Source organism: Athene cunicularia (assembly GCF_003259725.1).
Source record: "Athene cunicularia isolate RWA chromosome 9 unlocalized genomic scaffold, athCun1 chr9_part1, whole genome shotgun sequence".
Lineage (NCBI taxonomy): Eukaryota > Metazoa > Chordata > Aves > Strigiformes > Strigidae > Athene > Athene cunicularia.
In genome coordinates this window covers 22,115,350-22,129,870 of record NW_020799110.1, presented here as the reverse complement: position 1 = coordinate 22,129,870, position 14,521 = coordinate 22,115,350, and the positions used below count along the sequence as shown (strand labels likewise).

Genomic DNA, 14,521 nt, shown 5'->3' with positions numbered 1-14,521 from the left:
CCCCCCCAGGTCCCTCTCTGACTGGCAGCTCTCCAGCCACTCCTCCCCAAGCCTGTAGCGCTGCTGGGGGTTGTTGTGGCCCAAGGGCAGCCCCCGGCATTTGCCCTCAGTGAAACTCCTCCAGTTGGGCTCAGCCCATGGCTCCAGCCTGTCCAGGTCTCTCTGCAGAGCCTCCCCACCCTCGAGCAGATCAACACTCCCACCCAACTGGGTGTCATCTGCAAACTGACTGAGGGTGCCCTCGATCCCCTCGTCTGGATCATCAGTAAAGATGTTAAACAGGAGTGGCCCCAACACCGAGCCCTGGGGGACACCACTCGTGACCGGCCGCCAGCTGGATTTAACTCCATTTACCACAACTCTCTGGGCCTGGTTGTCCAGACAGTTTTTTACCCAGAGAAGCTTGTGTCCAGCCAAGCCACAAGCAGCCAGTTTTGCCAGGAGAATGCTGTGGGAAGTGGTGTCAAAGGCCTTACCAAAGTCAAGGTATACTACATCCACAGCCTTTCCCTCATCCAGTAACCAGGTCACCCTGTCATAGAAGGAGATCAGGTCTGTCAGCAGGACCTGCCTTTCATAAACCCATGCTGACTGGGCCTGAGCATCTGGTTGTCCCTCATGTATTGTGTGATTGTTACTCAGGACGATATCAAATCACTCATCAGATTATTTTGCAGTGTTGGTTAAAAACATTCCTAATTTATGTATACATGCATATGTATGGGTCTGTATGTATATATGCATGTACATATGTCTATTGTGTACATATATATGTAAATTTTAAAAAAGGAGGGAATATCAGTTAAGAGAAAATATCCTAAATGGAATTTATGTGTGTAATGGTATTTGTGTATATTATTAAACACACACAGGAAGCATATCCTATCTGATACTTAAATCGTGTTTAATTTTTTTTTTCTCAGTGGTGACAGCTTGATGCTTTAAAACTTACCAAGTTGGTTTTAGAAAATTATATTCTGGACAACACACAGTGACATTGATGGAAGTAGTATTCTGCTCACGCTTACTAGCTGATTTGTTGCTAGTTAACTAGGGGACATCCTACCAAATTCAGTCCTTTGTACAATGATCAATTTAATGAATGGGAAACTGCTTGGACAAACTGAACAGAGCTGGTTATTTTTATGTAGTGCAGGATCTTCACAGAAACAAATGTATTTAAGAAAGGGTCAGGCATATTATGCAATACCAGTCTTTTTTTCTGACTGTCCTTCTGACATGATAAGGCATAGCAGATGATCCATTTTAACAATCAAGATACACTTAAAATTAATTTAATAATCTTAACTCAGTTTTGTTCATCTGTAATCTGTGTCAAGAAACAGCATTCAGAATTTCTTGAAAGGTCTGTCGCAAGGCATAGATTTCCTTTTTTGCAAGTATAAATTTTCCTTTTTCAGAAGTTTTGAGGAGAGTTAATCAGGAAACAGGGGAGCAGAACAGATAAGGTAATTGCTTTGTGTGTCTTAGGGTTTTGGGTTTTTTCCAAATGGGAAATAAAAATAATTTGAAATGGTTTTTTGTTTTTGTTTTTTGTTTTTTTTTTTAATTGCCACAATTTATAAGTCCATAAATAGAGAGAATGCTGCCCAAGAGAAAATATGCAGGAACTGTTCTGTTACCATGTGTCCGTTTCACTAAAAAATCCTTTATCTTTAGTTCAAAGTAGAAATCCAACCACCAAAGTGTGTACATTCTGAAAATGTCTTATGGCCATTGATCTTTTGCATGTGGAGAATGTGCGGGAGGTATTGCGGTGGCTGCAGCATATGATATTCTGGCAACATGTACACTTTCCAGTAAATTCATGATGTTGAAAGAAAATTGTAGTTTTGTGAGAATAGTGCACTGCTCTTCCAAATATCATTGTACAGTATCTAGAGCTGCCTCGCTGCTGATTTTAAGATACAGGAAGTTTTATAAATCATGAAAATAAGTGTACTTTCTGCAAAACTACAGAGACATTTCTGATCTTGTTTGAAATGCTTTGTGTATACTGATATTTTTATTTATTCTAGAGTGTTTCAGATTTTCAAATTGATAGAGAGAAAAATGTTTAATTAAAAAAAGTACTTCAGCAAAGCTGTGAAGTGTATGATTTCAGAAAAATAAAAAGCAGCAGAATAACCTTTAGCCAAGTATAAATCCTTCATAGATAGGACAGATGCAAAGATGCTGGAGAGGAGACATAAGATCCACCAATTACATTGCTCTGGGAACCTTATGTTCCAGCTATTATGTAGAGATGCTGCAGAAACTCACTAATAGCACTACACAAATTTTATCTTATATTTGGCTGCTAGGATGCACATCTTGAGTCCAACATAGCATTTCACTGGCATAGTAGGAGTTGTGTTGCAATTGTCTAGATGCCATGCCATTGTTTTTACTGTCATGATGTGGAATCAAAGTTCATGGCCACACACATGTAGGAGGACACATGAGTCAGGTCAGACCTCAGCACGAGTGCCATGCTCCTTCAAGAAAAAATCAGATTAAATCATTCTTAGTGACATGAAGCATTAGAAATGAATTAAAATATAATACATGGATCACAAGAAGAGAGATTCATGTACTAAACTGTTAAGTGTAGAGATCAATGAAACTCTTTATATTATCCTTCTGTTAAAAGAAAAATTTATTTAGTGCACTGGGATTTACTTTTAAAGGCTCAAACTGTCACTGAAGTTTTATCCATTTTGATCTTGGAATAGTTTTAGTGTCTCAGAGATCAAGATCCAAGTTACACAGTTGTTTTATAATTGATGAAATCTGAACCATAAACCTGACATTGTGATATTTGCACTCTATGTTGTAGGTGTAATCCAGCCTTACATTGTTTGGAAGAGCTTTATATTACAAGTGGCAAGCAGAAGTCTATTGAATTAAAAAAAAATCCAAAGGTTTTCTTCTGCAGGACTGAACTGGGCTAGTTTTATTCAAACTTTTCCCATGGGGTTAGTCTTCCCCCCCTGTTGGGGAGACTGTGCCTACCTTTCTAAATTTGCACTGTATTGTGGTGGTGTTACGTGACAGTTTGCGTCAGAGGAACCATGTTGGTTGAGTTTAGCTAATCTAGTGCAACCTACCATTTCAGAAGGGATTGTGTATCTTTTGACGGTTTGCATAACCTCAGACATGACTCATGTTTTAAGATACAGTATTTAAATATCTGAAATTCAGAGGCTTTTTTAGACTAAGGTTACATAAGATTCTTTCTCTGAGTCAATTCTAGAGGAATTAAAAAAGTGCCACCATGTTCCTGAGGGGAAAGTGCTGATCCTTTGAATGTGTCCAATACAGAATGTTATTCTGGGAGAAAGAAAAATAACAATCTTCACCACATTCAAAATTACATGAAAGACCTTTTTTCTTCTCACAATAAGCTCTTCACACTGTCACTACTTCATGTTGCTTGTTCTAACTTTACTGGTGGTGAGATACAGAGGGTGCTGGCCTCGGCTTCAACACCTCTGGAATGCTGAAATACCATGGGGGCGAGTACTATGTAAATAATCCAGTTGATTTGTATCAGAGCTCTTGCTATCTTTAAGGACTGTCCTGCTATCACAGGTTTGTATCATACTCCAGTATTGCCTCATGTCTTCCTGGGAATGCCTTCTACATGGAGAGGGACTCCTTGATGGATTTCCTAAAGCTGTACTAAGTCAGTGAAAGAAGTGCTAGGATTGGTCTATGACGCTTGCAGGGGACCAAGGTAGAAAGACAATAGTTCAAGTCTTGTTGATGTTTTACAATTTAGCGCTGAGATAATTGCAAGTGATTTAGAACATTCAGCATTCATGATCTCTGCCAAGATCTTGCCATTTCTGCAAGTTGAAAGGTAATACTGTAAAACAAAACACCTCTTCCAATTCATGTGGCAGAAACAGAGGTCCCCTCCATTATTCTTCCTTGTGAGTAGTGGCATTTTAAAGAGCATGGTTTTTATATTACATTCTTCATATAACTGGAGCTGTGTGTGCAGTTGCAGGTAGGCTACAGTTAATAATTCAGTCACATCTCACATACAGTAACAAATATTTTGCATGAGTGCTGGTTAATTTGATATAAATGAGAAATGAAAATGTGGCCGAAACCTGAAAGCTGCTGAGATAGTCAGAAATGTTTTAGTTATGTATGAGACACTCTTATTTTTCCTTTTGGGTACAGGAATATAATGTTTTAACTGGTTAATAAAAGACTATAAAAATCAATAATTTATATATTACTAGCTTGTATACAACACAGCAAATTATTTTATTTTCACCCTAAGTATAGGAAAGAATTTTCTGCTCTTTTTGATTGGAAATATGTTAACCTCAAGTTTCTGAAACAGATAGGGAACAGAAATGTATTGTTGTAATGATGTACACTATATGATACTTGAAATTCTAAGGGAACTTTTAAATTGACAATTGCAGACAAATTATGCGATATTGCAGAACAAATCTAACTTAGTATGAAATGATTGGGCTGAATATTATTACCTGAAAATTACTGCTGAAATAGCTATTCAGCTGGTGCATGCACAGGTAGTGGTCATAGTTGTCTTTTAGCTAGTGATATACAAGTCCTAAAGGTTTTAATAAAAATAGATACTAAGCATACTTTCAGAATGTTCCATGAGGTCTCAGCTTCCTCTTGAGAAGAAAATGCAATATGATTACTATTTGGATTAAAAGTCATGAAGAAAATTTCAGAATTCTGAAATGCAGACCAGTGACTGTCAGCATCCTATCTTCTTTGTCTGGACTCTGGACTAATGACCGCTCTACATTTCAAAATGCTTGCATGGACTTTCAGGTTTTCTTGTAAATTTTTAGTCCAGTTTAAGATTGTAGGAGAGAGTAACTTTTTTCAAGCTTTCTGTAAACGAGATCTGTTGAAAAACACCAAACACCTTCACCTACGCAGTGCGCATATATATATATATATATATATATATATATATATATAAAATTACATTCTCTTTCACTGATATTTAGAAAGAATGTCTTTGTCCATTTGCTTTAAGAGATTTTATTGACTGCCAGGACCTAGAATTCTTCCATTTATGGAGTCCTCTTTTACCTAGGATTACAAAAAGTCAGATAAATTTTATCTGTGTATGCAAGAGTACTTCTTTTGACAAATTTTATGGATATACAGATGTACACATTAGGTTGCAAAGTTGACTAGTTTTTTGGCGTCAAAATAATTAACTATTTGCGTCTCTGTATTAATGTGGCATTCTTATTTATGTTGCATGGTAACTTCGCTGGAGTTGGCTAAAATGTATGAGAAAGATATGACAACCTTAGAGCAACGAGGAGGAGGGCACAAAAATGGCCAAAGGGCTGGAACATCTCTCCCATGAGGAAAGGCTGAGAGAGCTGGGGTTTTTCAGTCTGGAGAAGAGAAGGCTCCAGGGAAACCATACTGCAGCCTTTCAATACTTAAAGTGGGTTTATAAGAAAGACAGAGAGAAACGTTTTACTGAGGCCTGTAGTGACAGGACAAGAGGTCCTCAGTTTTAAACTGAAAGAGGGTACATTTAGATTAGATCTAAGGAAGAAATTCTTCCCTGTGAGGGTGGTGAGGCCCTGGCACAGGTTGCCCAGAGAAGCTGTGACTGCCCCCTCCCTGGCAGTGTTCAAGGCCAGGTTGGACGGGGCTTTGGGCAACCTGGGCTAGTGGCCATGGCAGGGGGGGTGGGACTGGATGACCTTGATGGTCCCTTCCAACCCAAATCATTCTATGATTCTATGAAAATGTGAACTGTAGTGATAACTGAAATATTGTTTTTAATGCTGCTTGTTTGCGTTTTCTCTGAAGCACATTATACGCACCATAATTAATTGGATTTAAAAATTAAATGCTGCAGTTGAGAAGCATAGTGGTATGTATGGCATGTCCAGGTGGCTGCCTAAGGCAGGTGATTGCTTAAATGTTGTGGACTGTGAGACATCTGCATAAGCAAAACCACAGATTAGTCAGATCTAGCTGAAAGAGTGAGTAGTCCTTTCAGCTGTAACTTTCTGTCAGTAATACTTCACAAAGTTAGTAAGACAACTGAAGACAAGAAGTGACACTACAGATGTGTTGTATTAGCTTATGTTCACAGTTCAGTGAGACTGATGTATATAGCCTGGGCCTTGGAGATATTTGTTCTGTATCACAAAACTATGAAATCTGACAAAATTCAGTGCAGCAGGTAGTCTCATCCCTGTAGAGCTAGCTTGTAGTCTGTCACAGGAACATGGATATCGGAGATCCAGACTGGCATCAATTAGCAATTCTTTCAGATCATGTATGCACCCCATGCTTGTGTGACTCCAGGAGCAGTAGTATTACTTAATTGAGCCTGACACTCTTGTATAAAAAGGGGGCATTTTTTTTTTTTTTTAGGACAGTAACTTATTGATGACAAGTTCAAAAACATTTATCTTTGTCTTAGTGACTTCGAGAACAGTATGTCTTAAAATTATATAACTCCCTTCCCTTCTTTCAGTCACTCTTGGATCTTGTTCTTGTTTTTTTTCCAGACTGGAACAAACGGATTGAATACAAGCCTGGTTCTGGCAGCATACCTTTGTTTCCCAGCATTCATCTAGAAACGTGTGATGGACCAGTTTCCTCAATACATACCACCATTGAATTACAGACCAATTACATTGGAAAGGGCTGTGATCGTGAAACGTACTCAGAAAAATCTCTGCAGAAATTATGTGGTATGGATATGGCTTTCAATTGATATAATAATAATATTTTTCCACATAAAGCACCAGTTCCTTGTGACCTGTTAGCATGCAAACCGTGGATTTAGCTCAGCTGGTTTATTCCAGATTGTAGCAATGAAAATGAAGGGAGGGGTGATATTTGACCGGTTCTCCATTCTTCTTTTCCTTTTGTTTTCACTCTTTGTCATACTTTCTCCTTGCTTATTTTTTTTTTTTTTTTTTTTTTTCTTTATCCTCATTCCACCTCCTTCTTGCTCTTTCTTCCCTCTGCTACTAATAGTGGTGTGACAGTGTAGTGAGATTTCAGGTATAGATTTGCCATCAGAGGAAGACCATAGGATTTGATGAGAATTGAATCTCCATCTTGTCTTTCAGTCTTCCTGAGCCAGCTTTCTGTTCTGCTGCTAAATACTGTGCCAGAGTAAAACCAAACAAAAAGTAAAGGGACATCTGGGGCAATCATTTGAGCAAAAATATTTAAGAAACACAAATTTCGGAAAAGAGATATCCTGGTGGAGAAAGGTTTCCTAAATATTCTCTTCCCTCTTCCTGCTTTTTGATTACTTAGTCTAAAAGATACAAATTAATTTTGAAAGGTAGATTAAATACTTGAAGATACTGCTGTGGTTTTGTGACTAAGATTACTTCTGTGGCAAAGCAGTGACCACACATCAAGCCATTTATCATTTGCTTTTGCGATCTTCTGTCTCTCATCCTCCTCTAAAATCCTGTCTTCTTAGAGACCTCATGGTATGAAACATTGATTCTCATCTTCTCCAAAATGTCTCTTTACCTGTTTCCTGTCTGAGCTACAGTAGCAAATGTACTTTTTTTCCATTTAAATGCATGGATTTTGGTTTGGGGTACTCTGTTGTATGGCTTACATTTGCTTTGATAATCACACAGCAGTATTACAGATATGTTAAGATCGATAAACTAACCTTTAAGAAATAATTTTTAAATGAAAATTTTCAGGCAGTGTTACTAAGTTATTAAAAATGGAGAGACAGTTCCCAGGGAAAAATAGTTTGCAGTTACCAGTTACCTGTGGAGACTGGGAAAGTGAGGTAAAGGTGAGTGGGAGTAGAAGCATTCTCATAAAATCTGAATATTTTCAACCTGAAAATTGCTTAATTAAGATTATATACAATCATAATTTTGATCCTGTATCTTTATCCAACTGACTGGGATCTTAGAAAAGCAGGAGAAAACCCATCTGCATCTTCATCGTGTTAATGACAGTAAAACTGAGATGTTGAGCAAGGCTATGTGACCTATCAGGGACTTGATTTCATAAAATGCTAGAATTTTAATAAAAATAAAGATGTTATAGCTAAAGTCAAGTACTTTTGCCTCCTCTAAGAACCTGTATTGGCAACAAAAAGAATATTTCTTTATGTCTGTTACAGACTTGAACTGCAAATGGCACAATCATTCAGAGTAGATCACTACATACAAAATCTAAACCACCAAATTATTACATTGACATAAACCAATAATAGCAACTATATCTGACAGTATTATCATTTTAAGTGTAGAACCCAAAGTAAGTACCTTCTGCTTGTGGAAAATTCCTTAGTTGAGGAAGGTTGTGTGAAGTCTAAGGAGTTCAACTTGCAGTGTGGCTTGACTACCTTACCTGCTGACAGTTAAGCAGTAGAAAAGAGAATAGTCTGGAGCACAGGTCTTACGAGGAGTGGCTGAGGGAACTGGGGTTGTTTAGTCTGGAGAAGAGGAGGCTGAGGGGAGACCTCATCACCCTCTACAGCTCCCTGAAAGGAGGGTGCAGAGAGCTGGGGATGAGCCTCTTTAACCAAGTAATAAGTGATAGGATGAGAGGTAATGGCCTCAAGTTGCATCAGGGAAGGTTTAGACTAGATATTAGGAAGCATTTCTTTACAGAACAGGTTGTTAGGTGTTGGAATGTGCTGCCCAGGGAGGTGGTGGAGTCCCCATCCCTGGAGGTGTTTAAGAGTCAGATTGACATAGTGCTGAGGGATCTGGTGGAGTTGGGAACTGTCAGTGTGAGGTTAATGGTTGGACTGGATGATCTTCAAGTTCTTTTCCAACCTAGATGATTCTGTGAGAATTTAAAGTCTTTCTCTTTTTCTCCTGAACTAACCAGATGTTTCTCAATACTAGTCTAGTCTTAGTTCATTGTCTGCACCATGTGTCTGCACCATGTGCAGCCTAAGCTGATGAAAAGCAGAATGATCAAAAACATTTCAGCAGGTCTGTCAATGCCATTGTAGTAGTTACAGGCAGCCTTTGAGCTGATGGATAGATGTGCTGTCTAACATTACTGCTGAACTTCCAGTTTTCATTCAGAACATCTGGGAAGGAACAGAATGTAAAACACTTGAGAAAACAGATAGAATGTAAAATCTATTTGTAAATAGGGGGGGGAAATTCTCACGGCCAAAAAAATATTTTTTTTTCATCCAAGACTTCCATATCTTCATAAAGAACATGTAGGATAGAAACTTGTAATAGGACTTTAATAAAAAGGTTGTCAATAACAATGAACTTTACATCATAATTGCTTTTGGACTGGCTTACATTTTGGTATTTAGTATTTATTACCATCCTTAATGTAGAGACAACTCTTATGAAAGCAGGTTAAATTATTTATGGAAATCAATTTTCTCCCAGAAATGATCTTATTGTATCTAATGGTTGGATGAATCAATTCTTTGAAAAGGAAGGAAACCCTGAATTTTTTCCTACTTGTAAAGCACTGTGTGACTGCAGAGTGCAGAACTGAGTGATCACAGACAAATATTCATCTATGCCATATAAAATGCAAGATTGTCTCTCTATAATTAAGGACACAGTTTATAAATCCTATGCTCATTTCTTCACTTATCTTTTGGAAATCTAGAGAATTCAGATGCTAAGGACAGTGCATTAAAATTCATTTTTTATATGACTGATGGTTTAAGTCTGCTTTTCAATAATTCAGGGATTTGTACTCACTTTGACAGTCAAGGTGGGCAGTTTAAATGATTAAATTATGCTTGAGTCATTTTAAAGTCAAGGAGTTATTAGTGTTGCGCCTCAAAGCATTTTAGTAAGCATTTTTTCACCTTGTCATCTGACAATAATAAAAAATAAAGAATGTATAAAATGCACAATTTAGACTGCAAAAACATATCCAGAATAAATTTCACTTAAAAAAAAAAAAAACCTCTGTTAACGAGACTAGAATACGGTGGAAGGAGCTATGGTGTTGTCTTCTTTCCCTCTAAATGTAGATAAAATAGAAAATAATGGAATTGCACATGGCATATGGGAAACTAAAGATGGAAACACTGAGTAGAGGCCATGCTCTGGCTAAGAGGGTAGATCCTGGCCTCTCTCCTTTATCCTGAGTTGTGTAGTTTTGCAGGAGGTTTGAAGGCAATTGATCTGGTTGAAAAGTAGAAATTTGTGCTTAGTTTTATTTGGACAGTAAGCTTCCAGCTAAGCCAACAGTCTGGTCCACTTCAGCAAACACCAGCAGTACGTGCTTATGCTGGCACAAAGTTTGCAGCACAAACATGCAGGGTGCGGAGAGAAGTTGGGCCAGTTCTAAGTTGCTTGTGAAACCAAGCACTTTCATATGCAAGGCATACCTCAGGGGTCTCAGTCCAAAACTGTGCTTAATGTATTAGGATCAAAAAATCAAAGTATGATTTCTTCCAGCTAAATCTCTGAAGCACATATTCCAATAGTTGTTCTCAGTCAAGGATTAACACACACTAACAGGATAAGGTTCCAAAGTAACGCATAAATCTCCACAAAAATATGGGCAGATAAAGTAGAACCTGTTGAGCTTGGCACTGATTTCCCAAATGCTCTTACACAAACCTGACCTTAATTTGGGAAAGTAAAGTAGTTTACTTGAGCATCTTGCTGAATCAGTTTAAAAGCAATATGAGAGACTTCCATTCTGGAGTTTTCCCACAGATATATTCTAGTGGAAATAAAATAGATCTTTCCAATTTTTATGGCCAGAGTAGATAGAGTAAGGGATGAAGCTTATTCTTTGAGCCCATAAGTTTCTCAATATAAACATATGCCCGTTTAGAAGCATATTTCCTTTGATATACACCACAGTGCAAGCAATTTCCTTCTGTAAGTTTAAAAGATGACCATAAATATTAACACAAAAGAAAATTATGGTTTTACTTGTGTCCCATGCAAGTAATTTTATTTTTTAGTGGCTTGAATTAAAAAAAAAAAATAAAAAAATAAAAAAAAATCACAAATTGTGCCATCTGGATAAACTGAGCTTGATGTGCTCCTATTGATACCATCTGTATTAAGTAATGCAGTGATGTCTCTTAGACAGAGAGAATTACAGTTTATAAAATAAATACACTTTGTGCTCAAATTCTGAACATGTAGGTGTTAGGTTTGATATTACTATCACTTCAAAATAACCTCATTTTACTGCAATAAATTTTGGAGAATTGTCTAAGAGATTCAGTTACTGAATCTTAAAAATGTTTTCCTATCATTACTGTAATACTTTTTTAAAAATCCGTAGGATACAATTCTGCACATTCTTGGCTTAAAATTTGACACTCTTGCAGAAAGTTGGGATCTTTCTTCTCTCCTTGGACACTGAAGGAGGATGAGTAATCTTACTAGTGTGAGATTTTTTTATGCAGTTGTTGTTTGTTCACCATACTTTTACTTGACAAATCATCAACAAGAATACAAAGATCAAGCTTTTTACTTTGGGAAGCACACTTTTTGCTAAATGCTATCTCTCACGAGCTGTGTAAAGGTTATGGGTAGCTCATTATGTGTTTTTAAAAGTGTCTGACAATTGTTAAGCTGTAAGAAGACATAGAGCTGGAAAGAATTGTGCTATTTTATCAGAACTTGGCACCACAGCATTTTCCATTGCTAGTTTGTTTGGGGTTTTTTCCCCCAATTAATTCTAGTAAACAAGTACTGTGTACTGGGGACCACTTTGTTAATGATTTAGTTTTGGGTTGGGGAGGCAGAGATCCTAATCTGAGTGGTAAGTACCACTTAAAAGTCTTAGATCTATCATTAGAAAAGAACACATGGCATTACAACCATCATGTATCTTCCAGAATCCGGAATTAAAGGGATGTTGTCTGTTCTAGGTCAAATACTCTGTATGTATTAACATTCATATCAATATTATTGGGAATATCCCTGGCTGTCTACTGGGCATTAGATGACTTGTCCTAAATTCATTCCCACTGCACAGGTATTTTGCAACACGTCATCCCCACATACCATATATCTCCATGCTGTCAGGGGGTTAAGATGTAAAGCTTCTCAGGTGGATGTAAAGAATTGGGGTTTAGTCTTAGCAGTTCTTGAAATAACAGAAGAAATGTCATTAATGAATTTTAGAAAATAATGAGAAGTTTCAAGAAAGATAACTTTAAAATATTGTCTCTAGCTTTCTGTGCAATACATTTAATCTTGAGAACTCTTCCTGTGGTCAGTATTTTATAACATGTATGTGATTTGATGGTGATGCTAGTAGGACCATTTGGATAGTAAAAATAATCTAAAGACTCTGAATCCAAACCCTGGCCTGAATTAAATTAATCCTCACATTTTTTTCATTAGTCTCTCATCATTATATATCATTTGCAGGAGCTTCCTCAGGTGCGATTGACCTGTTACCATCTCCCAGCGCAACAACTAACTGGACAGCTGGGCTTCTCATGGATAACAATGACATGATTTTTAAATTTGATGGAAAGCAAGGAGCGAAAATCCCAGATGGAATAGTCCCGAAGAATTTAACTGATCAATTCACCATTACTCTGTGGATGAAACATGGACCTAGTCCTGGATTAAGAGCTGAGAAAGAGACTATTCTCTGCAACTCTGACAAGACAGGTGAGTGTATTGAAGAAATGTTAGGTAAAGAGCATAACAAAGTTAGTAGAGTGTTATCCTCTCTTCTCATTTAATTTAGTCTCAAAAAAAAAAGTTACTAAGCTTGGATGGTACCACTCTAAGCTTTGTTGACTTGATAGCTTATTGAGGGGACTGATGTCTACCTAAGTTTCGAGCACTGGTTCTCTTCTTGGAAAATGTTTGTGAACATATCTGTAGATTTTATAGAAGTTGGTTGATAAAATTAAATTAGGTTTAATTTTATTATTATTTAGATTGAGAAAACAGTTTTAATTCTTAATTGAAACTAGTTATATTAAATATTGATTTGGAGTTTATTTATTAGTTTGAGCACAATTCTTCCATAAACAAGACTAATATGGCATAATTCAGGAAGATGCTTACCATATGTGGCTTCCCCCAGAAACATAACGATACATGTTGTTGAGAAAAGTCAATTCTTTTGGGGTTCTTTATTTGGTTGTCTTTTGTGGTTTAGGTGTATATTGCTTTAAATTCACCTTAACAGAAGTGTTGATGATAGTTCAGATCACTGATCATACTGGTCCCCTCCTTTCAGAGATGAACCGACATCACTATGCCCTGTACGTACACAACTGCCGATTAGTATTTCTGTTGCGCAAAGACTTTGATCAGGCTGACACCTTCCGTCCTGCAGAGTTCCACTGGAAACTGGATCAGGTACCTGTGGTTTTCTCTTATCTGTAACCCATCCTTCTCTTCATCCCCTGTAGAAATCATAGAGAATGACACAAATCCTCACATAACTGCTTTGGAAAATTAGAAGTCTATTGCAATTATATTGCAACTTGTAACTGTTATAACTCTAATTGGGATCCACATTAAAAGAGATAGATGAGTTAACTTGGTTGAGTCATTTTATACAGTAGGGTTTTTAATGGAATCGTTTTAAACAGTAAGTAGATATTTATATCCTTCAGCAATGGATAGAGATATGACATTGCATATAGTTCCCTAAAAGTTTTCCATTTATCATTAAAAAAATCTCCTTAATCAGCACAAGGGAAGTGATGGAAACCTTTTCAATAAAAAGTATGCTGACACACAGAAAGGCTTTTGTAATATATTGTAAATCTAATCTGCAGACTTTTAATTTCATCTGCTGTGCTGTATGTAATTTCTCCTTATTATGAAGAGTATATCGCAGGGAAATTATTATTAAAGAGATAAGAGGTGCCTTTCATAGATTTATTAATTCTAAGCAGGATAAAGATCATTTGGATGAAGGAAGACAGACTTTGGCAAATTAGTATTTTTTCAAAGCAAGTTTGTTCATGTCTTTTAGTCCAAACTATGATATTGAAGATGTAGATACAGGAATGGTTGCTTTCCTAATTCACCTTCAGAATGCGTATAAAAACATGATTTTTGTCATGATTATCAGATGACTGTGGTAAGAAACTATGTGATGATCATAGTATTGATTTGCATTTCCATTAACCAGTTTGGAAGCAGTTTCTGCTGTACTTGATCTTACAGTGTCTAGAAAGGGGTAAATTTACATTAACTCATATTGAAGATTACAAGTCATGAGTAACTGATGTCACCTCAGATAATGCTGTTCTGAGTGCTGAAGAAGGGTTTCTATTCCTAAACTCTAGACTAAGAATCTAAAGTAATGATAATACAAAGTTAATGTTTTTTGACTTTGAAAGTTGAATGCAATCACCTTCTCTTCTATATCCTTACCTTGAGAAAGGATCAATGTCCTCTCAATAAATGAAGTTCATGGGCAACTCTTATAATTTAACCATTACAAAATACTGGAAAATGTACAGTCAAAGATAATTTTCCATTGACAGGGTATATATTTGATTGTGTGAAAGGACTTTTTCATCTCTGTTGCCATCTATGATTAC

At 36.9% G+C, this 14,521-nt stretch overlaps 1 protein-coding gene across 2 annotated transcripts in view; it reads left to right on the top strand.

Moving 5' to 3' along the window:
* CLSTN2 (calsyntenin 2) overlaps nucleotides 1–14,521 on the top strand; it is a 361,722-nt gene that overhangs the window by 290,047 nt on the left and 57,154 nt on the right. For both annotated transcript variants that reach the window (XM_026854581.1, XM_026854582.1), the window contains 3 exons: nucleotides 6,549–6,734; nucleotides 12,372–12,620; nucleotides 13,201–13,322. In XM_026854581.1, coding sequence (XP_026710382.1) covers nucleotides 6,549–6,734; nucleotides 12,372–12,620; nucleotides 13,201–13,322 — 557 coding nt within the window. The remainder of the gene's footprint in view (nucleotides 1–6,548; nucleotides 6,735–12,371; nucleotides 12,621–13,200; nucleotides 13,323–14,521) is intronic.